Here is a 27,437-nt window from a genome sequence, read left to right as displayed (position 1 = left end):
GAAGAAAAATGCTGTGAGGGGATCTTATAACGGCCTTCCAGCACATGAAGGGGCCACAGGAAAGGCGATGTGTTTTCACTGAATGGGGGCCCGCATGTTGCGCTCATATTAATGTACAACTGACCTTGCCACTGCTGAATTACTTCATCCAACACCTCGTGGTGCTCACATCCACAGTTTGGTCTCCATAAACATTCACTAAGCCTTGATGAATGTCAGCAGATATGATTGCTTCTGCATGGAGGAATTCAGTCGTACTTCGTATGCATTTACATGTCTGAAGCATTTTAGTCAGACTGCCATTGTTCTGCCATCCATCACTTGGCACCAAAATCCACACTGGCATATTGGTGGGACCACTTAGCTTCTGCTGCCATACCACCAGCATCAGCCTTGGAGAAGTTGGTCCAATGCAGTAAATAAGGAGGCATTACTTTCAGGGCCGCCCTGGTAGATTATGCAGAATCGTTGTTATGTAAGAAATAAAACATCAAAATTTTTAGTATTTTTTGTAAAACTTCTGAAAAGGGAGGAGCAAAGACATGAAACCAGTGGGATATTTGATCTTTTCTTGGTGACAGCAATGCATCAGAATGGTTTGGTGGTAGTGGATGCAATTCTTACGGAGGTCTCGATGTCTTCATCAGAAATTTTGAATTAAATGTTTCTTCCTTGAAAACAATAGCTGACAAGTGTACGTACTGCCCATAAGTAATGACATGAGTAAAGGCTGATGGTGAATTGAGAGATATTTCTGTGTGGTGAGCTGGGGATTGTGAAAGTCTTCCCCAGGCAGGGCTCCAGCTGCATGGCCCAAGCTGCAGAAAGCAAAGGTAAGAACTGGGAGAAGGAAGATGTGCCTGCTGTCAGTGAAGATCAGGTTGGTGACCTTCCGAAGAAGCTGCAGACGCACAAGGGCATGGGATCCAAGGAGATCCATTCATGGGTTCTGAGGCAGACGAAGTTGCCAAGGCTCTATCCATCATATTTGAAGAGTCATGGCTGTCTGGTTATGTTCTCACTGATTGGAAAATTGGAAACATAGCCACCTTTTCAAGAAGGAAAAATCAGAAGATGCAGGAATCTGAAGGCCACTGAGTGTCATCTCTGTGCCTGCTAAGATTGTGGAGCAGATCATCCTGAAGACCCTACTGAGGCACCTGGAAAATAAAGAGGAGGTGATTGGTGGTAACCAACATGGCTTCGCCAAGGACAAGTCATGCATGGCAACCTGGTGACCTTTTATGATGAACTTTCAGCGTCTGTGCATAAATGAAGAGAAACTGATGTCACCTACCTGGACTTATCCAAAGGATCCTTGAGATTCCTTCCAAGCAAAGCCATTCTATGATTCTGTGATTGTGTGCACCCTCTGCAAGTTGGCAGATGACTCCGAGCTGAGTGGGGCTGTGGACATGCTGGATGGAAGGGCTGCCATCCAGACGGACTGATCAGGCTTGAGATGCGGGCCCATGGCAACCTCATGAAGTTCAAGCAAGACAACTGAGAAGTTGTGCACCTGGGTCAAGGCAATCCCTAGCTGAAATACAGGCTGTGCAGGGAACGTCTTGAGAGCAGCCCTGAGGAGAAGGATTTGGGGGTGTTGCTTGCTGAGAGGCTGAAGATGGGCGACAATGTGCTCTGCAGCCCAGAAGGCCGAAGCTTTCCTAGGCTGCATCAAGAGAAGCATGGCCAGCATGCTGAGGGTGGTGATTCTGCCCCTCTACTTGTCTCTCTTTAGACCCCGCTTGGAGGACTGTGTCCAGTTCTGGTGCCTGCTACACAAGAAGGCCATGGAGCTGTTGGAGCAGGTCTGGAGGAGGGCCACGAAGATGATGAGGGGGCTGGAGCAGCTCTGCTATGAGAACTGGCTGAGAGAACTGGGGTTTTTCAGTCTGGAGAAGAAAAATGCTCCAAGAGGACCTGATAATGGCCTTCTAACACTTGAAGGGGCCACAGATAGCTGGGATGAGAGCTTTATAAGGGCATGTAGTGACAGGATGAGGGGAAGTGGCCTGAAGTGGATGAGAGTAGATTGAGACTGAGATTAGGAAGAAATTCTTTCCTGTGAGGGTGGTGAGACACTGGAAGGAGTTACCAGAGATGCTGTGGATGCCCCACCATGGAAGCATCCAAGGCCAGGCAGGATGGGGCTGTGAGCAACCTGGGCTAGAGGGAGGTGTCCCTGCCTATAGCAGGAGAGTTGGAACTAGAAGATCTTTCAGTTCCCTTCCAACCCAAACCATTCCGGGATTTATGAAGTCTGGTAAAGACACGTAGTCAGATTTTTGTGCTGAATATCTGGTTGCTACTCCCTCCATTCAAGCTGAGAATTAACTGCTTATACATTTATATGGGCAGGAAATCATATTTTAGATACAAATTCATGATTGTTTTCAAGTCCTGAAACCTGTTTCCAAATTCCTTTTTCATACTTGAAAGCACAGCACTCTTTGCTGTTCAGTGTGCTTTGTTTTGCAGATGCATGAAAGTGCACACAATTACTTCTTCTTTTTTCCATTTTCCTGTTTGCACCGTGTTTTCCTACTGAGATATCTATTCCTTAACGTCTCCTGCCACCCCACAGAGAATAAGGGAATGTTAGAAAGAAGATGCTGTGGCACAAGATATTCAAAATTCACTGGCACTGTGTAATGTTGAACCGTGAAGTGTAATGTTGTGAACGAGGATGGCCTGTGGAAATGTTATGAGAGGGGACTTGGTGCCATGTCAGTAATAAAATGGATGGTGTTGTTCTGAGAAAGTTTGCAGAGGTGGATTATTTTAAGGGGAAAGATCTGCAGAGCAGAAGCAGAGTTTTGGAAACACTTGGGGGCTTTTTTGTGTTGGATGCTTGCAACTGAAGAAGTATTTGCAAGACGTTGTCATCCCCCTGTTGTTGCCCCTGTGCTTCCTACAGCGGCTGTGGTTGAGTTCGGGGCTGATTTTAGCGGGTGCGCGGATTTGGGTGGGTCGGGCTGGCGGCTGTCGGGGCGGGCGAGGAGGCGGGGAGGTGGCGGGCGCTGCAGCTTCGTTGCGTTGTCCGAGGCGGCGTGCGGGCAGGAGCGCGGGCGCTGGCTGTGGGCGCTGCCCGTGGCGGCGGCGTGTGCGAGCGGGAGGCAGCGGGGGTGCGCGCGTGTGTGCGGGGTGCGTGTGGCGGCGAGAGGGCGCGGGCAGGAGCGCGTCCCGTCCCCGGAGCAGTCCCGGCGCGGGCCGCAGGGTGGTGCTCGTGGCCAAGGCGGCGCCGAGCGGCTGCGGGCGGGGCGGGGAGAGGGAGAGGCCGAGCCGAGCGCAGCGCAGCACAGCGCATCCGGGAGGAGGCGGCGGAGAGCGGCGGCGGAGAGCGGCGGCGGAGAGCGGCGGCGGAGAGCGGCGGCGGAGAGCGGCGGCGGAGAGCGGCGGCGGAGAGCGGCGGCGGAGAGCGGCGGCGAGCGGTTGTCCGTGCTGCCGTGAGGTGCGTGTGAGCCGCCGCCGCGCTGTGACGATCGCGCTCCGGGCTCCGGGCTCAGTCCGCAGTCGGCGGGAGGCGGCGAGAGAGCCGAGCGGGGAGGGAGGCCCACCGTCCGTCCCGCTGCGCCGCGCCGCTGCCGGGCGCCGCTTCCCGCGGAGGAGCGCGCTTCCCGGCCGGCCGGAGGGTGTCCGGCGGCCCGGCATGGCGGCTGCGAGGCAAGTGCTGTGTGTGTGGGCTTTGCTGGGCGTGGCGCGCGTTCGCTGCGAGCCCATCCGCTACTCCGTGGCCGAGGAGGGCGAGAGCGGCTCGCCGGTGGGCGACGTGGCGGAGGACGCGGGGCTGGCCCCGGCGCAGCTCTGGGCTCGCCGGGCGCGCATCGCCTCGCCGGCCGGCCGGCAGCACTTTGGCTTAGAGCGCGGCAGCGGCCGCCTCGTGCTCGCCGAGCGGCTCGATCGGGAGGAGCTGTGCGGACGCTCCCGCACCTGCACGCTCGCCTTCGAGCTGCTGCTCGCCGACCCGCTGCAGTTCTTTCCCATTGAGGTGTCCGTGGAGGACGTCAATGACCACTCGCCGGTCTTCCCGGACGAAAGGCTGACCTTTAAGATCCCAGAACTGACAGAAGCTGGCTCCCGTTTCCCAGTGGAGGCTGCTCAGGACCTGGACATTGGCAGCAATGACATCCAGGCTTACAGCATCGCTCCTGAGAACGAGTTCTTCAGTGTCTTCAGGCAGAGCGAGAGCGCCAAGTTTATAGAACTGATTTTGCAAAAGCCTCTGGACAGAGAGGAGCAGCCAGAGATGGATTTCTCTCTCATTGCCACAGATGGGGGCTCTCCACCACGCACAGGTTCCACTCAAGTGCACATTGTTGTTCTGGATGTAAATGACAATGCTCCAGTCTTCACAGAGAAGCAGTATATCGTTAACGTTCTGGAAAATGCTCCAGAGGGTTCGGTGATTCTCAAAGTCATCGCCAGTGATGCAGATGAGGGTGCTAATGGTGACATTTCCTATCAGCTCAGCCAATCAGCTGGACGTAGCCATTCATTATTCACAATTAACTCCAGAACAGGTGAAATTGAAATTGCACAGGCTTTGGATTTTGAGACCGCACAAAAACATGAGTTCACCGTGCTGGCAATTGACGGTGGGGGTCTCTCAGCCATGTGCAATGTGGTAGTGGATGTGATGGATGTGAACGACAACGCACCAGAGATCGTGGTCAGTTCCTTCAGCAGCCCGATCCCTGAGAATGCAGCACCCGGGACAGTGGTCGCCCTCTTCTCTGTCACCGACAAGGATTCCGGTGTGAATGGGGAGATCAGCTGTGCCCTGGCAGAACAGCTGTCGTTCTCCCTGCGGCCGGCCTTTAAGAACTACTACGAGCTGGTGACCGTGAGCGCGTTGGACCGGGAGCAAACGGCACGTTACACGGTGGTTGTCACGGCCGCAGATGCAGGGTCTCCTCGTCTGAGCGGCAGCCACACGTTCACCGTGGACGTCTCGGACGTGAATGACAACGCGCCCGTGTTCAACCAGACGTCGTACACCATGTACGTGCACGAGAACAACGTCCCCGCGCTGCTGGTCGGGGCCGTGCAGGCAAGGGACGCGGACGCGGGAGCCAACGGCAAGGTGAGCTATTCGCTGGTGGCGGCCGATCCGCCCGAGCGAGAGCCGTGCTCGTGCGTGTCCGTGAACTCCGAGAGCGGAGCCGTGTTCGTGCTGCGGCCGCTGGACTACGAGCAGCTGAGGCAGCTGGAGGTGGTGGTGAGCGCTGCGGACGCGGGGTCCCCTCCCCTGAGCAGCAGCGTCGGCGTCCGCCTGCTGGTGGTGGACGAGAACGACAACGCGCCGCTGGTGCTGCACCCCAGCGCGCAGGACGGCGGCCCTGCTTGGAGCGAGCCGGTGCCCGCGTGGGCCGAAGCGGGGGACCTGGTGAGCAAAGTGGTGGCCGTGGACGCCGACTCGGGGCAGAACTCGTGGCTTTCGTACCGGCTGCTGAGGGCCACGGAGCCGGGGCTGTTTGCCGTGGGCGCCCAAAGCGGGGAGGTGCGGCTGAGGAGGCCGCCGACGGAGAGGGACGCGGCGAAGCAGAAGCTGGTCGTGCTGGTGCGGGACAACGGGCGGCCGCCGCTGTCGGCCACGGCGGCGCTCAGCGTGCTCCTCCTGCACGGCTCCCGGGACGCTGAGCTGCCGCAGCAGAGCCCCGCCGCGCACGACGACGACGGCTCCCTCACCGCCTCCTTGATCGTCGCCTTGGTCTTGGTCTCGCTCCTGTTCCTGGTGTCGGCGGCGGCCTTTGCGGCGTGCAAGGCGTGCAAGAGCAAGGAGCCGAGTAGCGGGCACGTGCTGTACGGCCCCAGCGGCGTGCCGAGCTGCGTGGCTGACGGGGCCGCTGCCGGCACCCTGCCCCACGCCTATTGCTACGAGCTCAGCCTCACCACGGGCTCGGGCAGCAGCGAGTTCCAGTTCCTCAAGCCCGTGCTGCCCAGCCTGCCGGCGCAGCGCTGCAGCACGGGGGTGGCCGGCGACGATGCCGAGCATTTCCCTGCTGTCCCTGTCCCCGTGGGGGATGCTGATGTCGAGAGCCCCGGGATGCAGGCTGTGGGACAGTTTCACGGCTTGTAATTAGCACTGCGTCTGCGCTTCAGGCAGCATCAAGGCTTGTTTAGTGTGGCTTCTGTGCTTTGATAGTTATGTCCATGTCTGCTTGTTTAGATCTGCATTTGTAGTTCACCTCCCATTCCACAAGAACATAAATGTAATTGGAAGCTGTGGATATTAACAGGAAAGTGAGTGTGTGCTTTCTGAGTCTCCCCTAGATTTCAGTCCCTCAGCCTTCTAGCTCTGGCCACAACAGAAATTCCCTGTGTTTCAAGAGGTCCCCAGAAATGTGTGTTTCTGCTGACAGCCCATGTGCCAGCTGGATGAGGACAGAGCGTGCAGGATGTGAGGGCTGGATTTGGTGCCACCTGTGAAGCGAGCAGAGTTCATCAGTTGCAATGGTTGGCTTCCTGTGGCTGATGAGGGCTTGCGTGCAAGCGTTTCCAGGCACGCCACTGAGTGAGGAGAGCGGGACCCGCCAATGCTCCAGCCTGGAAATATGTTTGTCCTGCTCTATTTAATCTTCCAGCCAAGTTCACTGGATGCACAGGGAGTTGCAGCTTTGCTTTGTGCACATGGGCTGCATTCTCTGACGTTAACGGAAATCATGAAGAGGGTAAGAAGGTTTTTGTTTAATTCCCCATTATGCAACTTCCCTGTGTGACTTGTTTTGGTTTGTGTTGAATGCCATTGGTGTGCAGTGCTGTCTGTTGCAGTGAAAGGTTCCTTTTGTGAGAAGTGCTTTTGTATAAATGCTTCAGTAATTGTAACTTGAGGTGGAGCAAGAGCAGATAGAGCTGGGGCAGAGCTGACATGGCTGACGATCCCCTGGAAGTGTAGTGGGCAGCATCTGAGTGTGTGAGAGAGCTTCTGAGGGCTTGGTTGTTTGTGTTTGTCTAGAATGCCTCGTGTTCCCTCTACTCCCTTAAGCTGCAACAAGAACACGGTGCCTGTTTTATACGTGCCGTGTAAAGACAGGATTCTGATGTGTTCTGTGTGTTTCGGGATTGCCTCTGTAGTGGGGTTATTTGCCCGGTGCCCAGCTCCTTTCTTGTCCCATGTGCTGGGTGATCATTTGGGCCATGCTTATCCGTGTGGGGATGCAGAAGTGCAGAGGTGCGGGGCTCAGTGTGTGGGGCAGTTTTCTGGGGTTCCCTTCATTAGCAGTGAGTCTGCCCAGCTGGTGTCTTAGTGGGTGGAGAAAGGAAGGGCTGTGTGCAATGGCATGGAGCTGCAGAGGGAAGCTGCGTTTGCAGTTGGCATCACACATTCCCAGACCGCTGAGTGAGAAGGAAGGTTTCCCTGCATGTTCTCTGAAGGAAGGTGATGAACAGAAACGTGCAGCAGGTTCTGAGAGTGCTGCTGTGGAGCCCTGTGTTCCAACAGGTGCAGGCACTGCATTCTTGCTTTACAGCATTGTGTTTCTCCCCGTGTGTGCTGTGTGTTTTGCCTCCTGGTCATGATGTCTCTCCATCCAGCTGTGCTCTTATCCAGCCACTCTGATGCATTCTCCTGCAGCTCAGCTGTTCAACGGGGTCATTGCTGAGTGCAGCAGCCAGCAATACAGCTGCACTCGTGGTGTTGGGACACAGCGCAACACGTGGGTGTGCAGCGTTGTGGCTTGCCTGGGCTGCACTGAGTAAATAGGAAAGGTGCAGGCTGCATAGAGAGACATTGCTCTGAAAGTAATGCCTGCTCTTTGTTTCCATGGTAATATCCAGTGACAAAATAGGCACTGTCACACTGTTGGATGGTGCAGATTCACAGCTGGAAATTGCTATTTTTAATGTAGTCACTGTGACATCTGTGCATATTGAACGGTGGTGTACCTGAGCCTGCATGTTGTGCTCATAATAATCTGCAGCAGTGGAGGTGACCCTGTGTTGCTGACGTTTAAACGCATCACCCACCACCTCATGGTGCTCAGCTCCGCTGTCTGGTCTCCATAAACCTTCAGCAGGCGTTGGTGAATCTCAGTGGGTGCAATTGTTTCTGCATGGCATAAGTCAGTGCTGCCTGGTTGCCACATATGCACTTCCATGTCAGATGTCAGTTTATCAGACTGCCCTCTGCATCCATCTGTCACGTGGTTCCCAAAGAGAATGGGATGTTGGTGGGAAGGTTCAACCTCTGCTGCCAGACCTTCAACATCCGCCTTGGATATCATGGGCCACCACAGTAGAATGGCAGGCATTACTTTCAGAGAATCCCCTAGAATGTACATTGTTGTTATGAGGAAAGGAAGAAAACATTGAAGTTCTTAATATTTTTCTTGTAACTTCAAAAAAATAAAGAGGAACAAAACCATGAAGTCATTGGGATATTTGACCTTTTTTTGGTGACAGCAATGCATCAGGCTGGTTGGTGGGAATGGAAGCATTTCTTCCTGTGTTCTCAATGTCTTCATTAGAGTTTTTTTGATGAAATTTTACTCTTTCAATGCTTTATAATTTAAAACCGTACTTCTCAAATATTCATACTTTGAAAATGCAATGACCTGATTAAGCACTGATGGAGAATGGAGAGATATTTCTGTGTGGTGAGCTGGGGATTGTGAAAGCCTTCTCCAGGCAGGGCTCCAGCTGCAAGGCCCAAGCTGCAGAAAGCAAAGGTAAGAACTGGGAGAAGGAAGATGTGCCTGCTGTCAGTGAAGACCGGGTTGGTGATCATCTAAAGAAGCTGCAGGAGCAGAAGTGCATGGGACACAATGAGATCCATCCATGGGTTCTGAGGCAGACGAAGTTGCCAAGGCTCTATCCATCATATCTGAAAGGTCATATCAGTCTGGTGAAGTTTTCACTGATTGGAAAATTGGAAACATAGCCACCTTTTCAAGAAGCAAAAATCAGAAGATGCAGGGATCTGAAGGCCGCTGAATCTCATCTCTGTGCCTTTCAAGATCATGGAGCAGATCATCCTGAAGTCCCTTCTGAGGCACACGGACAACAGAGTAGGGGATTGGTGGTAACCGACATGGCTTCATCAAGGGCAAGTCATGTATGGCAAACCTGGTGGCCTTTTATGATGAAATTAAAACATCAGTGGATGAATGAAGAGCAGCTGATGTCATCCAGGTGGACTTGTGAAAGGTTTGATAAGGTTGCGCATGACATCTGGTCACCAAATTGAAGAGACATGGATTTGATGGATGGGTTTTGATTGCTGGATAGAGAATTGTCTGTGTGATTGCACTCAGAGTGTTGCAGTCATTGTCGCAATGTCCAAGTAGAGACTGGTGATGTGCATCGGCCCTCAAGGGTCAGTGCTGGGACTGTTTCTATTTCACATCTTTGGAGGTGACCTGGACAAGGAAATTGAGTGCAGCCCTCAGCAAGTTTGCAGATGACAGCAAGCTGAGTTTGCAGGTGACCTGCTAGAGGGAAGGGCTGCCATCCAGAGGGACTGATCAGGCTGAAGAGGTGGGCCCAGGGCAACCTCATGAAGTTCAAGCAAGGCAAGTGAGAGGTTGTGCACCTGGGTCAAGGCAATCCCTAGCTGAAATACAGGCTGTGCAGGGAACGGCTTGAGAGCAGCCCTGAGGAGAAGGATTTGGGGGTGTTGCTTGCTGAGAGGCTGAAGATGGGCGACAATGTGCTCTGCAGCGCAGAAGGCCGAAGCTTTCCTAGTCTGCATCAAGAGAAGCCTGGCCAGCATGCTGAGGGTGGTGATTCTGACCTCTACTTGTCTCTCTTTAGACCCCGCTTGGAGGACTGTGTCCAGTTCCTGTGCCTGCTACACAAGAAGGCCATGGAGCTGTTGGAGCAGGTCTGGAGGAGGGCCACGAAGATGATGAGGGGGCTGGAGCAGCTCTGCTATGAGAACTGGCAGAGAGAGCTGGGACTGTTCAGCCTAGAGAAGAAAAATGCTGCGAGGGGATCTTATAACGGCCTTCCAGCACATGAAGGGGCCACAGGAAAGGCGATGTGTTTTCACTGAAATGGAGCCTGCATGTCACGCCCTTATTAATGTACATCTGAGGAGCTGACTGTCTCTTGCCACTGCTGAATTACATCGTGCAACACCTCATGGTGCTCACATCCACTGTTTGGTCTCCATAAACATTCATTAAGTCTTGATGAATATCAGCAGGTCTGATTGCTTCTGCATGGAGGAATTCAGTGATGCATCGATACTTCATATGCATTTACATGTCTGAAGCAGTTTTAACAGACTGCCACCCTTACTGCCATTCAAGTGTACCTACCTGGACTTACCCAAATTATTGGACACGGTCCCACATAACATCCTGATCACCAATTTGGAGACAAGTGCCTTTGATGGATGGATCTCTCACTCTGTAAGGAATTGGCTGCACGTTTGTGCTCAGGGAGCTGTGGTCAGTGGCTCAATGCCTGAGTGCAGTTCTGTGATGAGTGGCATTTCTCAGGGACTGGTGCTGGCACCAGTGCTATTGGACATCTGTGTGTGTGACATGGACAGGGCCCTGAGTGCAGCAAGGTGGTTGGAAGTGGCTGATCCTTGAGGTTCCTTCCAAGCAAAGCCATTCTATGATTCTGTGATTGTGTGCACCCTCTGCAAGTTTGCAGATGACTCCGAGCTGAGTGGGGCTGTGGACATGCTGGATGGAAGGGATGCCATCCAGAGGGACTGATCAGGCTTGAGATGCGGGCCCATGGCAACCTCATGAAGTTCAAGCAAGGCAAGTGAGAGGTTGTGCACCTGGGTCAAGGCAATCCGTAGCTGAAATACAGGCTGTGCAGAGAACAGCTTGAGAGCAGCCCTGAGGAAAAGGACTTTGAGGTGTTGCTTGCTGAGAGGCTGAAGATGGGCGACAGTGTGCTCTGCCGCCCAGAAGGCCGAAGCTTTCCTAGGCTGCATCAAGAGAAGCATGGCCAGCCAGTGGAGAGAAGTGATTCTTCCCCTCAACTCTGACTTTGTGAAACCCCACCTGGAGTCGTGCTGCAAGCTCTGAGGCTACTAACACAAGAAGAACATGGAGATGTTGGAGCAGGTTTGGAGGAGGGCCATGGAGACAGTGCGAAGGCTGGAGCAGCTCCGCTATGAGGACAGGCTGAGAGAGCTGGGGTAGTTCAGCCTGGGGAAGAGAAACGCTCCGGGGGACCTTATTGTGACCTTCCAGTATCTGAAGGTGGCTGACCGGAAATTTGGGGAGAGGCTTTTAGAAGCGCCTGTGGTGACAGGAAGAGGGGAAATAGCACTGAAATGGAAGACTATAGATTTGGACTAGATATCAGGCAGAAATTCCTTGCTGTGATGGTGGTGAGATGCTGCAATGGGTTGCCCAGAGTGGTTGTGGTTGCCCCTTCCCTGGAGTGATTCAAGGTCAGGCTGGATGGGGCTGTGAGCAACCTGGTCTGGTGGGAGGTGTCCCAGCCTATAACAGGAGAGCTGAAACTAGCGAGTCTTAAAGATCCCTCCCTTCCAACCCACAGCCTTCTAGGATTCCATGAAATCTCGTGAAGACATGTAGTCAGATTTCTGTGTTGAATATCTGGTTGCAACTCTGGACGTTCAGTTGTTTAAATTTGCTGCTGCTGTATTTATATCAACATAAAACAGAGATGTGGACATCAATGCATACTCAGTCATATTATTTTATCAAATGTGAAAGAACAGCTGATTATTCTTTGCTCTTTAGTGCTCCCTGATCAGCAAATGCATGAAGTGTGAGCAGTTACTTCCTCTATCCATTTTCCTGTTTAGAAAACGTGTTCCTATTGACATATCTGTTCCATAAAGTGTACTGCCAGATCACTGAGAATAAGGGAATGTTAGAAAGAAGATGATTTGGCACAAGAGATTCAAACATTGTGTTATGTTGCTCTTATAAAAGGTACTGTTGTGAACAAGGCTGACACTGTCTGTTGAACTAATATAAAAAGAGACTTGGAGAGCCATTCCTGTAATAAAACAGGTGGTGTTGTTCTGACAAACTTTGCAGAGATGTTTGTTTGTTTCGTTGCTTCCGGGAAAAACCTGCAAAAGAGCTTTGGAAACACTTGGGGCTTTTTTACTGTTCAATGCTTGCAACAGAAGAAATAGTATTTAGAACATGTTCTTATCCCCTGTCGTTGCCCCTGTGTTTCCTACAGCGGCTGTGGTTGAGTTCGGGGCTGATTTTAACGGGTGCGGGGATTTGGGTGGGTCGGGCTGGCGGCTGTCGGGGCGGGCGAGGAGGCGGGGAGGTGGCGGGCGCTGCAGCTTCGTTGCGTTGTCCGAGGCGGCGTGCGGGCAGGAGCGCGGGCGCTGGCTGTGGGCGCTGCCCGTGGCGGCGGCGTGTGTGAGCGGGAGGCAGCGGGGGTGCGCGCGTGTGTGCGGGGTGCGTGTGGCGGCGAGAGGGCGCGGGCAGGAGCGCGTCCCGTCCCCGGAGCAGTCCCGGCGCGGGCCGCAGGGTGGTGCTCGTGGCCAAGGCGGCGCCGAGCGGCTGCGGGCGGGGCGGGGAGGGGGAGAGGCCGAGCCGAGCGCAGCGCAGCGCATCCGGGAGGAGGCGGCGGAGAGCGGCGGCGGAGAGCGGCGGCGGAGAGCGGCGGCGGAGAGCGGCGGCGGAGAGCGGCGGCGGAGAGCGGCGGCGGAGAGCGGCGGCGGAGAGCGGCGGCGGAGAGCGGCGGCGGAGAGCGGCGGCGAGCGGTTGTCCGTGCTGCCGTGAGGTGCGTGTGAGCCGCCGCCGCGCTGTGACGATCGCGCTCCGGGCTCCGGGCTCAGTCCGCAGTCGGCGAGAGGCGGCGAGAGAGCCGAGCGGGGAGGGAGGCCCACCGTCCGTCCCGCCGCGCCGCTGCCGGGCGCCGCTTCCCGCGGAGGAGCGCGCTTCCCGGCCGGCCGGAGGGTGTCCGGCGGCCCGGCATGGCGGCTGCGAGGCAAGTGCTGTGTGTGTGGGCTTTGCTGGGCGTGGCGCGCGTTCGCTGCGAGCCCATCCGCTACTCCGTGGCCGAGGAGGGCGAGAGCGGCTCGCCGGTGGGCGACGTGGCGGAGGACGCGGGGCTGGCCCCGGCGCAGCTCTGGGCTCGCCGGGCGCGCATCGCCTCGCCGGCCGGCCGGCAGCACTTTGGCTTAGAGCGCGGCAGCGGCCGCCTCGTGCTCGCCGAGCGGCTCGATCGGGAGGAGCTGTGCGGACGCTCCCGCACCTGCACGCTCGCCTTCGAGCTGCTGCTCGCCGACCCGCTGCAGTTCTTTCCCATTGAGGTGTCCGTGGAGGACGTCAATGACCACTCGCCGGTCTTCCCGGGCGAACGGCTGACCTTTAAGATCCCAGAACTGACAGAAGCTGGCTCCCGTTTCCCAGTGGAGGCTGCTCAGGACCTGGACATTGGCAGCAATGACATCCAGGCTTACAGCATCGCTCCTGAGAACGAGTTCTTCAGTGTCTTCAGGCAGAGCGAGAGCGCCAAGTTTATAGAACTGATTTTGCAAAAGCCTCTGGACAGAGAGGAGCAGCCAGAGATGGATTTCTCTCTCATTGCCACAGATGGGGGCTCTCCACCACGCACAGGTTCCACTCAAGTGCACATTGTTGTTCTGGATGTAAATGACAATGCTCCAGTCTTCACAGAGAAGCAGTATATCGTTAACGTTCTGGAAAATGCTCCAGAGGGTTCGGTGATTCTCAAAGTCATCGCCAGTGATGCAGATGAGGGTGCTAATGGTGACATTTCCTATCAGCTCAGCCAATCAGCTGGACGTAGCCATTCATTATTCACAATTAACTCCAGAACAGGTGAAATTGAAATTGCACAGGCTTTGGATTTTGAGACCGCACAAAAACATGAGTTCACCGTGCTGGCAATTGACGGTGGGGGTCTCTCAGCCATGTGCAATGTGGTAGTGGATGTGATGGATGTGAACGACAACGCACCAGAGATCGTGGTCAGTTCCTTCAGCAGCCCGATCCCTGAGAATGCAGCACCCGGGACAGTGGTCGCCCTCTTCTCTGTCACCGACAAGGATTCCGGTGTGAATGGGGAGATCAGCTGTGCCCTGGCAGAACAGCTGTCGTTCTCCCTGCGGCCGGCGTTTAAGAACTACTACGAGCTGGTGACCGTGAGCGCGTTGGACCGGGAGCAAACGGCACGTTACACGGTGGTTGTCACGGCCGCAGATGCAGGGTCTCCTCGTCTGAGCGGCAGCCACACGTTCACCGTGGACGTCTCGGACGTGAATGACAACGCGCCCGTGTTCAACCAGACGTCGTACACCATGTACGTGCACGAGAACAACGTCCCCGCGCTGCTGGTCGGGGCCGTGCAGGCAAGGGACGCGGACGCGGGAGCCAACGGCAAGGTGAGCTATTCGCTGGTGGCGGCCGATCCGCCCGAGCGAGAGCCGTGCTCGTGCGTGTCCGTGAACTCCGAGAGCGGAGCCGTGTTCGTGCTGCGGCCGCTGGACTACGAGCAGCTGAGGCAGCTGGAGGTGGTGGTGAGCGCTGCGGACGCGGGGTCCCCTCCCCTGAGCAGCAGCGTCGGCGTCCGCCTGCTGGTGGTGGACGAGAACGACAACGCGCCGCTGGTGCTGCACCCCAGCGCGCAGGACGGCGGCCCTGCTTGGAGCGAGCCGGTGCCCGCGTGGGCCGAAGCGGGGGACCTGGTGAGCAAAGTGGTGGCCGTGGACGCCGACTCGGGGCAGAACTCGTGGCTTTCGTACCGGCTGCTGAGGGCCACGGAGCCGGGGCTGTTTGCCGTGGGCGCCCAAAGCGGGGAGGTGCGGCTGAGGAGGCCGCCGACGGAGAGGGACGCGGCGAAGCAGAAGCTGGTCGTGCTGGTGCGGGACAACGGGCGGCCGCCGCTGTCGGCCACGGCGGCGCTCAGCGTGCTCCTCCTGCACGGCTCCCGGGACGCTGAGCTGCCGCAGCAGAGCCCCGCCGCGCACGACGACGACGGCTCCCTCACCGCCTCCTTGATCGTCGCCTTGGTCTTGGTCTCGCTCCTGTTCCTGGTGTCGGCGGCGGCCTTTGCGGCGTGCAAGGCGTGCAAGAGCAAGGAGCCGAGTAGCGGGCACGTGCTGTACGGCCCCAGCGGCGTGCCGAGCTGCGTGGCTGACGGGGCCGCTGCCGGCACCCTGCCCCACGCCTATTGCTACGAGCTCAGCCTCACCACGGGCTCGGGCAGCAGCGAGTTCCAGTTCCTCAAGCCCGTGCTGCCCAGCCTGCCGGCGCAGCGCTGCAGCACGGGGGTGGCCGGCGACGATGCCGAGCATTTCCCTGCTGTCCCTGTCCCCGTGGGGGATGCTGATGTCGAGAGCCCCGGGATGCAGGCTGTGGGACAGTTTCACGGCTTGTAATTAGCACTGCGTCTGCGCTTCAGGCAGCATCAAGGCTTGTTTAGTGTGGCTTCTGTGCTTTGATAGTTATCTCCATGTCTGCTTGTTTAGATCTGCATTTGTAGTTTTCCTCCCATTCCACAAGAACATAAGTGTAATTGGAAGCTGTGGATATTAACAGGAAAGTGAGTGTGTGCTTTCTGAGTCTCCCCTAGATTTCAGTCCCTCAGCCTTCTAGCTCTGGCCACAACAGAAATTCCCTGTGTTTCAAGAGGTCCCCAGAAATGTGTGTTTCTGCTGACAGCCCATCTGCCAGCTGGATGAGGACAGAGCGTGCAGGATGTGAGGGCTGGATTTGGTGCCACCTGTGAAGCGAGCAGAGTTCATCAGTTGCAATGGTTGGCTTCCTGTGGCTGATGAGGGCTTGCATGCAAGCGTTTCCAGGCACGCCACTGAGTGAGGAGAGCGGGACCTGCCAATGCTCCAGCCTGGAAATACGTTTGTCCTGCTCTATTGAATCTTCCAGCCACGTTCACTGGACGCACAGGGAGTTGCAGCTTTGCTTTGTGCACATGGGCTGCATTCTCTGACGTTAACGGAAATCATGAAGAGGGTAAGAAGGTTTCTGTTATAATTCCCCATTATGCAACTTCCCTGTGTGACTTGTTTTGGTTTGTGTTGAATGCCATCGGTGTGCAGTGCTGTCTGTTGCAGTGAAAGGTTCTTTTTGTGTTGAAGTGCTTTTGTATAAATGCTTCAGTAATTGTAACTTGAGGTGGAGCAAGAGCAGATAGAGCTGGGGCAGAGCTGGCATGGCTGACGATCCCCTGGAAGTGTAGTGGGCAGCGTCTGAGTGTGTGAGAGAGCTTCTGAGGGCTTGGTTGTTTGTGTTTGTCTAGAATGCCTCGTGTTCCCTCTACTCCCTTAAGCTGCAACAACAACACGGTGCCTGTTTTATACGTGCCGTGTAAAGACAGGATTCTGATGTGTTCTGTGTGTTTCTGGATTGCCTCTGTAGTGGGGTTCTTTGCCTGGTGCCCAGCTCCTTTCTTGTCCCATGTGCTGGGTGATCATTTGGGCCGTGCTGATCCGTGTGGGGATGCAGAAGTGCAGAGGTGCGGGGCTCAGTGTGTGGGACAGTTTTCTGGGGTTCCCTTCATTAGCAGTGAGTCTGCCCAGCCGGTGTCTTAGTGGGTGGAGAAAGGAAGGGCTGTGTGCAATGGCATGGAGCTGCAGAGGGAAGCTGCGTTTGCAGTTGGCATCACACATTCCCAGACCGCTGAGTGAGAAGGAAGGTTTCCCTGCATGTTCTCTGAAGGAAGGTGGTGAACAGAAACGTGCAGCAGGTTCTGAGAGTGCTGCTGTGGAGCCCTGTGTTCCAAGAGGTGCAGGCACTGCCTTCTTGCTTTGCAGCGTTGTGCTTCTCCCCGTGTGTGCTGTGTGTTTTGCCTCCTGGTCATGATGTCTCTCCATCCAGCTGTGCTCTTATCCAGCCACTCTGATGCATTCTCCTGCAGCTCAGCTGTTCAACGGGGTCATTGCTGAGTGCAGCAGCCAGCAATACAGCTGCACTCGTGGTGTTGGGACACAGCGCAACACGTGGGTGTGCAGCGTTGTGGCTTGCCTGGGCTGCACTGAGTAAATAGGAAAGGTGCAGGCTGCATAGAGAGACATTGCTCTGAAAGTAATGCCTGCTCTTTGTTTCCATGGTAATATCCAGTGACAAAAGAGACACTGTCACACTGTTGGATGGTGCAGATTCACAGCTGGAAATTGCTATTTTTAAACAGAGTCACTGTCACATCTGTGCATATTGAACGGTGGTGTACCTGAGCCTGCATGTTGTGCTCATAATAATCTGCAGCAGTGGAGGTGACCCTGTGTTGCTGATGTTTAAACGCATCACCCACCACCTCATGGTGCTCAGCTCCGCTGTCTGGTCTCCATAAACCTTCAGCAGGCGTTGGTGAATCTCAGTGGGTGCAATTGTTTCTGCATGGCATAAGTCAGTGCTGCCTGGTTGCCACATACACACTTCCATGTCAGATGTCAGTTTATCAGACTGCCCTCTGCATCCATCTGTCACGTGGTTCCCAAAGAGAATGGGATGTTGGTGGGAAGGTTCAACCTCTGCTGCCAGACCTTCAACATCCGCTTTGGATATCATGGGCCACCACAGTAGAATGGCAGGCATTACTTTCAGAGCAACCCTTAGAATATACATTAGTGTTATTAGGAAAGGAAGAAAGCATTGAAGTTCTTAATATTTTTCTTATAACTTCAAATAAATAAATAAATAAAGAGGAAAAAAAACCATGAAGCCATTCGGACATTTTGACTTTTCTTTTGGTGGCACCAAGGCATCAGGCTGGTTTGGTGGGAATGGATGCATTTCTTCCTGTGTTCTCAATGTCTTCATTAGAGTTTTTTGATGAAATTTTACTCTTTCAATGCTTTATAATTTAAAACCATTCTTCACATATGTTCATACTTTGAAAATACAATGACCTGATTAAGCACTGATGGAGAATTGAGAGATATTTTTGTGTGGTGAGCATGGGATTGTAAAAATCTTCCCCAGGCAGGGCTCCAGCTGCACGGCCCAAGCTGCAGAAAGCAAAGGTAAGAACTGGGAGAAGGAAGATGTGCCTGCTGTCAGTGAAGACCGGGTTGGTGATCATCTAAAGAAGCTGCAGGAGCAGAAGTGCATGGGACCCAATGAGATCCATCCATGGGTTCTGAAGCAGACCAAGTTGCCAAGGCTCTATCCATCATATCTGAAAGGTCATGGCAGTCTGGTGAAGTTCTCACTGATTGGAAAATTGGAAATATAACTCCTATTTTCACAAAAGGAAAAAATGAGAAGATGCAGGGATCTGAAGGCCACTGAGTCTCATCTCTGTGCCTGCTAAGATTGTGGAGCAGATCATCCTGAAGTCCCTTCTGAGGCACATGGACAACAGAGGAGGTGATTGGTGGTAACCGACATGGCTTCATCAAGGGCGAGTCATGCATGGCAAACCTGGTAGCCTTTTATGATGAAATTAAAACATCAGTGGATGAATGAAGAGCAGCTGATGTCATCCAGGTGGACTTGTGAAAGGTTTGATAAGGTTGCGCATGACATCTGGTCACCAAATTGAAGAGACATGGATTTGATGGATGGGTTTTGATTGCTGGATAGAGAATTGTCTGTGTGATTGCACTCAGAGTGATGCAGTCTTTGCCACAATATCCATGTAGAGACTGGTGATGTGCATCGGCCCTCAAGGGTCAGTGCATGGACCGTTTGTATTTCACATCTTTGGATGTGACCTGGACAAGGAAATTGAGTGCGCCCTCAGCAAGTTTGCAGATGACAGCAAGCTGAGTTTGCAGGTGACCTGCTAGAGGGAAGGGCTGCCATCCAGAGGGACTGATCAGGCTGAAGAGGCGGGCCCAGGGCAACCTCATGAAGTTCAAGCAAGGCAAGTGAGAGGTTGTGCACCTGGGTCAAGGCAATCCCTAGCTGAAATACAGGCTGTGCAGAGAACGGCTTGAGAGCAGCCCTGAGGAGAAGGATTTGGGGGTGTTGCTTGCTGAGAGGCTGAAGATGGGCGACAATGTGCTCTGCAGCGCAGAAGGCCGAAGCTTTCCTAGTCTGCATCAAGAGAAGCCTGGCCAGCATGCTGAGGGTGGTGATTCTGACCTCTACTTGTCTCTCTTTAGACCCCGCTTGGAGGACTGTGTCCAGTTCTGGTGCCTGCTACACAAGAAGGCCATGGAGCTGTTGGAGCAGGTCTGGAGGAGGACCACGAGGATGATGAGGGGGCTGGAGCAGCTCTGCTATGAGAACTGGCAGAGAGAGCTGGGACTGTTCAGCCTAGAGAAGAAAAATGCTGCGAGGGGATCTTATAACGGCCTTCCAGCACATGAAGGGGCCACAGGAAAGGCGATGTGTTTTCACTGAATGGGGGCCCGCCTGTTGCACTCATATTAATGTACAACTGACCTTGCCACTGCTGAATTACTTCATCCAACACCTCGTGGTGCTCACATCCACAGTTTGGTCTCCATAAACATTCATTAAGTCTTGATGAATGTCAGCAGATATGATTGCTTCTGCATGGAGGAATTCAGTCATACTTCGTATGCATTTACATGTCTGAAGCAGTTTTGTCAGACTGCCATTGTTCTGCCATCCATCACTTGGCACCAAAATCCACACTGGCATATTGGTGGGACCACTTAGCCTCTGCTGCCATACCACCAGCATCAGCCTTGGAGAAGTTGGTCCAATGCAGTAAATAAGGAGGCATTACTTTCAGGGCTGCCCTGGTAGATTATGCAGAATCGTTGTTATGTAAGAAATAAAACATCAAAATTTTTAGTATTTTTTTTGTAGAACTTCTGAAAAGGGAGGAACAAACACCTGAAACCAGTGGGATATTTGATCTTTTCTTGGTGACAGCAATGCATCAGAATGGTTTGGTGGTAGTGGATGCAATTCTTATGGAGATCTCAGTGTCTTCATCAGGAATTTTGGATTGAATGTTTCTTCCTTGAAAGCAATAGTTGACAAGTGTATATACTTCCCATAAGTAATGACATGAGTAAAGGCAGATGGTGAATTGAGAGATATTTCTGTGTGGTGAGCTGGGGATTGTGAAAGTCTTCCCCAGGCAGGGCTCCAGCTGCACGGCCCAAGCTGCAGAAAGCAAAGGTAAGAACTGGGAGAAGGAAGATGTGCCTGCTGTCAGTGAAGACCGGGTTGGTGATCATCTAAAGAAGCTGCAGATGCACAAGGGCATGGGATCCAAGGAGATCCATCCATGGGTTCTGAAGCAGACCAAGTTGCCAAGGCTCTATCCATCATATTTGAAGCGTCATGGCAGTCTGGTGAAGTTCTCACTGATTGGAAAATTGGAAATATAATCCCCCTTTTCAAGAAGGGAAAAATGAGAAGATGCAGGGATCTGAAGGCCATTCAGTCTCACCTCTGTGCCTTTCAAGATCATGAAGCAGATCATCCTGAAGTCCCTTCTGAGGCACATGGACAACAGAGGAGGTGATTGGTGGTAACCGACATGGCTTCATCAAGGGCGAGTCATGCATGGCAAACCTGGTGACCTTTTATGATGAAATTACAGCATCAGTGGATGAATGAAGAGCAGCTGATGTCATCCAGGTGGACTTGTGAAAGGTTTGATAAGGTTGTGCATGACATCTGGTCACCAAATTGAACAAAACATGGATTTGATGGACAGAGCGCTCGGTGCTCAAGGAATTGGCTGGATGGTCGCACTCAGTTGTAGTCAATACTGCGATGTCCAGGTGGAGGCCGTTGATGTGTGTCTGTCCTCAGGGCTCACTGCTGGGAGTGGTGTTCTTTAACATCTTTGGAGGTGACATGGCCAGTGGAACTGAGTGCACGCTGAGCAGTATTGCAGATGCCACAGAGCTGAGTGGTGCAGTTGACATGCTAGAGGGAAGGGATGCCATCCAGAGGAACTGGCTGAAGAGGTGGTCCCATGCCAACCTCATGAAGGTCAACTAAGACAAGATCACAGAATCACAAGGTTGGAAAGGACCTGCAAGATCATCCCATCCAACCACCCTCCCATCACCACTGCTACCAGAAGCTCTAAACCAGATCTCGCAGCTCCTCATCCAGTCACCTCTTGAACACTGCCAGGAACGGCGGCTCCACCACCTCCCTGGGCATCCATTCCAGTGCCTGACCGCTCTCTGAGAGAAAAAGTTCTTCTTTATGCCAAACTTAAACCTCCTCTGTTACAACTTGTGGCCATTTCCTTGTTTGTTGCCTGGGAAAAGAGGCCAAAACCCTCCTCATCTCAACCTCCGTTGAAAGTTGTACAGTGCAATGAAGTCTTCCCTGAGCCTCCTCTTCTCCAGACTGAACAATCCCAGCTCCCTCAGCCATTCCTCATAAGGTTTGTGCTCCAGACCCCTCATCAGTTTTGTTGCCCTTCTCTGGACACGCTCCAGGGCCTCAATGTCTTTCCTGTCGTGAGGGGCCCAAAACTGAACACAGTAGTCCAGGGGTGGCGACCCTAGTGCTGAGTACAGAGGGATGATCACCTCCCTGTTCCTCCTGGCCACACTGTTTCTAATGCAGGCCAGGATGCTGTTGGCCCTCTTGACCCGCTGGGCACACTGTGGGCTCCTGTTCAGCCAAGCATCAACCAACACGCCCAGGTCCCTTTCCTCTTCACAGTCATGCAGCCATTCAGCACTAAGCCTAACCCACTGCATGTGGTTATTGGGGCCAAAGTGCAGATTCCGGCACTGGGTCTTGTTGAACCTCATCCCATTCATCTCATCCCAGTGTTCCAGCTAATCAAGATCCCGCTGAAGGGCCTCCCTACCCTCAGGAAGATCAACACCACCCCCCAACTTGTTGTCATCTGCAAACTTTCTGAGGGTGCACTCAATGCCCCTCTTCCAGGTCATCAATAAAGATATTAAACAAGATGGGCCCCAGTACTGACCTCTGGGGGAAGCCACTTGTAATGAGTCACCAGCTGGTCTTTGCTCCATTAATTAGTACTGATGGGCACAGCCCTCTAGCCAGTTCCTTACTGAAAGAAAGGAATGCCTGTCCAGGCCACAGGCAGCCAGTTTCCCCAGAAGAATGCTGTGAGAGACCGTGTCAAAGGCTTTGCTGAAGCCTAGGTAGAGTACATCAACAGCCTTCCTACCTACATCTACCAGTTGGGTCATGCAGTCATAGAAGGAGATGATGTTGGTCAAGCATGACCTGCCTTTCGTGAGCCCATGCTGGCTGGGCCTGATCCCCTGGATGCCTCACACGTGCCGTGTGATCTCACCCAAGATGATTTGCTCCATAACTTTCTCTGGTACTGTGGTCAGGCTGTCAGGCCTGTAGTTCCCTGGCTCCTCCTTACAGCCCTTCTTGTAAATGGGAGTCACATCAGCAAGCCTCCAATCCTCTGGGAGCTCTCCAGACAACCAGGAACGCTGGAAGATGGCAGAGAGTGACTCAGCAATCACCTCCACCAGCTCCCTCAGCATTTTAGGATGGAGTCCATCTGGCCCCATGGACTTGTGACAGTCCAGATGGAGGAGCAACTCTCTCACTCTCTCTGCCTGAATCACTGGGAGTGTCTGTAGCATCCCAGACTTCCAGATCAGGCCGTAAAGTATGGATAGCTGATAACTGATAACAGATAACTGGTCTGCCTGTTAAGGGCAGATGTAAAGAAGGCGTTGAGGACCTCTGCCTTCTCCTTATCCTCAGATAAAGAAGTTCAGTGTGTTTGGATGGATTGTAACGCAAATCCAGGAATTCTCTTGAAGAACATTCTGTGCAAATGGAACAGTGACAGAGGTGTAAAAGTAGCCCTCAGTTTAGTGCCATCCCTTTTATTCTTTCTTGCTGAGGTTTCACATTGAGAGTGAACAGCAGCGGTGACAATATGGTCTGCAGAGTCTGCAGTCTTAGAAGAGGCTGCATGAATTTTCATTTCTTTTATTTTCATTTTTCTGCATGGATTGTGATGGAGCACTGTCAGATGTGCTCCCCTTGAAATATCCTTTTCTCCAAACAGAGCAAGCGATTGCCGCGGCGCGTGTGGAAGTGTTGAATTAAAAGTGCAATGGCATGGAATATTTGGAAAGAGACGCTGCGTTGCGCTGCGTGTTTTCTTCTTTCGTTGTCCGCTGCGTGTGGCGGCGAGAGGGCGCGGGCAGGAGCGCGTCCCGTCCCCAGAGCAGTCCCGGCGCGGGCCGCAGGGTGGTGCTCGTGGCCAAGGCGGCGCCGAGCGGCTGCGGGCGGGGCGGGGAGAGGGAGAGGCCGAGCCGAGCGCAGCGCAGCGCAGCGCAGCGCATCCGGGAGGAGGCGGCGGAGAGCGGCGGCGGAGAGCGGCGGCGGAGAGCGGCGGCGGAGAGCGGCGGCGGAGAGCGGCGGCGGAGAGCGGCGGCGGAGAGCGGCGGCGGAGAGCGGCGGCGAGCGGTTGTCCGTGCTGCCGTGAGGTGCGTGTGAGCCGCCGCCGCGCTGTGACGATCGCGCTCCGGGCTCCGGGCTCAGTCCGCAGTCGGCGAGAGGCGGCGAGAGAGCCGAGCGGGGAGGGAGGCCCACCGTCCGTCCCGCCGCGCCGCTGCCGGGCGCCGCTTCCCGCGGAGGAGCGCGCTTCCCGGCCGGCCGGAGGGTGTCCGGCGGCCCGGCATGGCGGCTGCGAGGCAAGTGCTGTGTGTGTGGGCTTTGCTGGGCGTGGCGCGCGTTCGCTGCGAGCCCATCCGCTACTCCGTGGCCGAGGAGGGCGAGAGCGGCTCGCCGGTGGGCGACGTGGCGGAGGACGCGGGGCTGGCCCCGGCGCAGCTCTGGGCTCGCCGGGCGCGCATCGCCTCGCCGGCCGGCCGGCAGCACTTTGGCTTAGAGCGCGGCAGCGGCCGCCTCGTGCTCGCCGAGCGGCTCGATCGGGAGGAGCTGTGCGGACGCTCCCGCACCTGCACGCTCGCCTTCGAGCTGCTGCTCGCCGACCCGCTGCAGTTCTTTCCCATTGAGGTGTCCGTGGAGGACATCAATGACCACTCGCCGGTCTTCCCGGACGAAAGGCTGACCTTTAAGATCCCTGAATTTACTGAAGCTGGCTCCCGTTTCCCAGTGGAGGCTGCTCAGGACCTGGACATTGGCAGCAATGACATCCAGGCTTACAGCATCGTTCCTGAGAACAATTTCTTCAATGTCTCCTATCAGAGAAAAAATGAGCATGATGTGCAGGTCCAGCTGTTTTTGCAACAGCCTCTGGACAGAGAGGAGCAGCCAGAGATGGATTTCACTCTCGTTGCCACGGATGGGGGCTCTCCACCCCGGACTGGAACCACTCAAATTCACATCAATGTTCTGGATGCAAACGACAATGCTCCCATTTTCACCCAGGATTTATATACAGGACACATTGTGGAAAGTGCCCCTGAGGACTCCTTAGTTCTCCGTGTGATGGCCACTGATGCAGATGTGGGAATTAATGGTGACATTTCCTATCAGTTCAGCCAAATGGTGAGCCAGAGCCAGCCAGCATTTACAATCAACCCCCAAAATGGAGAAATTCGAATAAAACAGCCTCTCGATTTTGAGACGCAACAGAAATATGATCTCAGTGTGCGGGCAGTGGATGGTGGAGGTCTCTCAGCACTCTGTAAGGTGTTGGTGGAGGTGGTGGATGTGAACGACAACGCACCAGAGATCGTGGTCAGTTCCTTCAGCAGCCCGATCCCTGAGAATGCAGCACCCGGGACAGTGGTCGCCCTCTTCTCTGTCACCGACAAGGATTCCGGTGTGAATGGGGAGATCAGCTGTGCCCTGGCAGAACAGCTGTCGTTCTCCCTGCGGCCGGCGTTTAAGAACTACTACGAGCTGGTGACCGTGAGCGCGTTGGACCGGGAGCAAACGGCACGTTACACGGTGGTTGTCACGGCCGCAGATGCAGGGTCTCCTCGTCTGAGCGGCAGCCACACGTTCACCGTGGACGTCTCGGACGTGAATGACAACGCGCCCGTGTTCAACCAGACGTCGTACACCATGTACGTGCACGAGAACAACGTCCCCGCGCTGCTGGTCGGGGCCGTGCAGGCAAGGGACGCGGACGCGGGAGCCAACGGCAAGGTGAGCTATTCGCTGGTGGCGGCCGATCCGCCCGAGCGAGAGCCGTGCTCGTGCGTGTCCGTGAACTCCGAGAGCGGAGCCGTGTTCGTGCTGCGGCCGCTGGACTACGAGCAGCTGAGGCAGCTGGAGGTGGTGGTGAGCGCTGCGGACGCGGGGTCCCCTCCCCTGAGCAGCAGCGTCGGCGTCCGCCTGCTGGTGGTGGACGAGAACGACAACGCGCCGCTGGTGCTGCACCCCAGCGCGCAGGACGGCGGCCCTGCTTGGAGCGAGCCGGTGCCCGCGTGGGCCGAAGCGGGGGACCTGGTGAGCAAAGTGGTGGCCGTGGACGCCGACTCGGGGCAGAACTCGTGGCTTTCGTACCGGCTGCTGAGGGCCACGGAGCCGGGGCTGTTTGCCGTGGGCGCCCAAAGCGGGGAGGTGCGGCTGAGGAGGCCGCCGACGGAGAGGGACGCGGCGAAGCAGAAGCTGGTCGTGCTGGTGCGGGACAACGGGCGGCCGCCGCTGTCGGCCACGGCGGCGCTCAGCGTGCTCCTCCTGCACGGCTCCCGGGACGCTGAGCTGCCGCAGCAGAGCCCCGCCGCGCACGACGACGACGGCTCCCTCACCGCCTCCTTGATCGTCGCCTTGGTCTTGGTCTCGCTCCTGTTCCTGGTGTCGGCGGCGGCCTTTGCGGCGTGCAAGGCGTGCAAGAGCAAGGAGCCGAGTAGCGGGCACGTGCTGTACGGCCCCAGCGGCGTGCCGAGCTGCGTGGCTGACGGGGCCGCTGCCGGCACCCTGCCCCACGCCTATTGCTACGAGCTCAGCCTCACCACGGGCTCGGGCAGCAGCGAGTTCCAGTTCCTCAAGCCCGTGCTGCCCAGCCTGCCGGCGCAGCGCTGCAGCACGGGGGTGGCCGGCGACGATGCCGAGCATTTCCCTGCTGTCCCTGTCCCCGTGGGGGATGCTGATGTCGAGAGCCCCGGGATGCAGGCTGTGGGACAGTTTCACGGCTTGTAATTAGCACTGCGTCTGCGCTTCAGGCAGCATCAAGGCTTGTTTAGTGAGGCTTCTGTGCTTTGATAGTTATCTCCATGTCTGCTTGTTTAGATCTGCATTTGTAGTTTTCCTCCCATTCCACAAGAACATAAGTGTAATTGGAAGCTGTGGATATTAACAGGAAAGTGAGTGTGTGCTTTCTGAGTCTCCCCTGGATTTCAGTCCCTCAGCCTTCTAGCTCTGGCCACAACAGAAATTCCCTGTGTTTCAAGAGGTCCCCAGAAATGTGTGTTTCTGCTGACAGCCCATCTGCCAGCTGGATGAGGACAGAGCGTGCAGGATGTGAGGGCTGGATTTGGTGCCACCTGTGAAGCGAGCAGAGTTCATCAGTTGCAATGGTTGGCTTCCTGTGGCTGATGAGGGCTTGCATGCAAGCATTTCCAGGCACGCCACTGAGTGAGGAGAGCGGGACCTGCCAATGCTCCAGCCTGGAAATACGTTTGTCCTGCTCTATTGAATCTTCCAGCCACGTTCACTGGACGCACAGGGAGTTGCAGCTTTGCTTTGTGCACATGGGCTGCATTCTCTGACGTTAACGGAAATCATGAAGAGGGTAAGAAGGTTTCTGTTATAATTCCCCATTATGCAACTTCCCTGTGTGACTTGTTTTGGTTTGTGTTGAATGCCATCGGTGTGCAGTGCTGTCTGTTGCAGTGAAAGGTTCTTTTTGTGTTGAAGTGCTTTTGTATAAATGCTTCAGTAATTGTAACTTGAGGTGGAGCAAGAGCAGATAGAGCTGGGGCAGAGCTGGCATGGCTGACGATCCCCTGGAAGTGTAGTGGGCAGCATCTGAGTGTGTGAGAGAGCTTCTGAGGGCTTGGTTGTTTGTGTTTGTCTAGAATGCCTCGTGTTCCCTCTACACCTTTAAGCTGCAGCAACAACACGGTGCCTGTTTTATACGTGCCATGTAAAGACAGGATTCTGATGTGTTCTGTGTGTTTCTGGATTGCCTCTGTAGTGGGGTTCTTTGCCCGGTGCCCAGCTCCTTTCTTGTCCCTTGTGCTGGGTGATCATTTGGGCCGTGCTGATCCGTGTGGGGATGCAGAAGTGCAGAGGTGCGGGGCTCAGTGTGTGGGGCAGTTTTCTGGGGTTCCCTTCATTAGCAGTGAGTCTGCCCAGCCGGTGTCTTAGTGGGTGGAGAAAGGAAGGGCTGTGTGCAATGGCATGGAGCTCCAGAGGGAAGCTGCGTTTGCAGTTGGCATCACACATTCCCAGACCGCTGAGTGAGAAGGAAGGTTTCCCTGCATGTTCTCTGAAGGAAGGTGATGAACAGAAACGTGCAGCAGGTTCTGAGAGTGCTGATCTGCAGTCCTGTGTGTGAAGCCCTGTGTTGCAAGAGGTGCAGGCACTGCCTTCTTGCTTTGCAGCGTTGTGCTTCTCCCCGTGTGTGCTGTGTGTTTTGCCTCCTGGTCATGATGTCTCTCCATCCAGCTGTGCTCTTATCCAGCCACTCTGATGCATTCTCCTGCAGCTCAGCTGTTCAAC

The 27,437-nt window shown here is 54.9% G+C and overlaps 4 protein-coding genes and 1 long non-coding RNA gene across 13 annotated transcripts in view; 4 read left to right on the top strand and 1 right to left on the bottom strand.

Annotated features, from left to right (window-relative positions):
- Positions 1-15,912, bottom strand: part of LOC128081417 (uncharacterized) — a 28,751-nt gene extending 12,839 nt beyond the window's left edge. The window contains exon 1 of the long non-coding RNA XR_008207176.1: positions 15,762-15,912. This is a non-coding gene — a long non-coding RNA (uncharacterized LOC128081417). The remainder of the gene's footprint in view (positions 1-15,761) is intronic.
- Positions 1-27,437, top strand: part of LOC128081406 (protocadherin beta-15-like) — a 63,999-nt gene that overhangs the window by 25,513 nt on the left and 11,049 nt on the right. Inside the window, exons 4-5 of one of the 9 annotated variants that reach the window (XM_052684603.1) lie at positions 16,010-16,136; positions 26,757-26,966. The exons of 3 other annotated variants lie outside the window; for them this stretch is intronic. The gene's annotated coding sequence lies outside the window, so the exon portion shown is untranslated. Of the gene's footprint in view, positions 1-6,618; positions 6,781-16,009; positions 16,137-26,449; positions 26,967-27,437 lie in introns of those variants that run through there. 5 more of the 9 variants (XM_052684606.1, XM_052684610.1, XM_052684608.1 and 2 more) reach the window with 5 other exon arrangements.
- LOC128081339 (uncharacterized) overlaps positions 1-27,437 on the top strand; it is a 51,171-nt gene that overhangs the window by 15,579 nt on the left and 8,155 nt on the right. The window contains 1 exon segment of the mRNA XM_052684454.1: positions 24,436-25,909. Within this exon segment, the coding sequence (XP_052540414.1) occupies positions 24,436-25,909 (1,474 nt within the window).
- On the top strand, positions 3,379-6,450 carry LOC128081410 (protocadherin beta-15-like). Its single transcript, XM_052684618.1, has one exon. It carries the CDS (start codon positions 3,653-3,655, stop codon positions 6,080-6,082), a length of 2,430 nt encoding a protein of 809 aa, XP_052540578.1. The 5' UTR covers positions 3,379-3,652; the 3' UTR covers positions 6,083-6,450.
- LOC128081409 (protocadherin beta-15-like) lies at positions 12,794-15,753 on the top strand. Its single transcript, XM_052684617.1, has one exon. It carries the CDS (start codon positions 12,881-12,883, stop codon positions 15,308-15,310), a length of 2,430 nt encoding a protein of 809 aa, XP_052540577.1. The 5' UTR covers positions 12,794-12,880; the 3' UTR covers positions 15,311-15,753.

The sequence above is a fragment of the Tympanuchus pallidicinctus genome, unplaced genomic scaffold (assembly GCF_026119805.1).
Source record: "Tympanuchus pallidicinctus isolate F22 unplaced genomic scaffold, pur_lepc_1.0 scaffold21, whole genome shotgun sequence".
Lineage (NCBI taxonomy): Eukaryota > Metazoa > Chordata > Aves > Galliformes > Phasianidae > Tympanuchus > Tympanuchus pallidicinctus.
The sequence above is the reverse complement of the archived record's forward strand: the minus strand, read 5'-3'. Positions and strand labels throughout refer to the sequence as shown.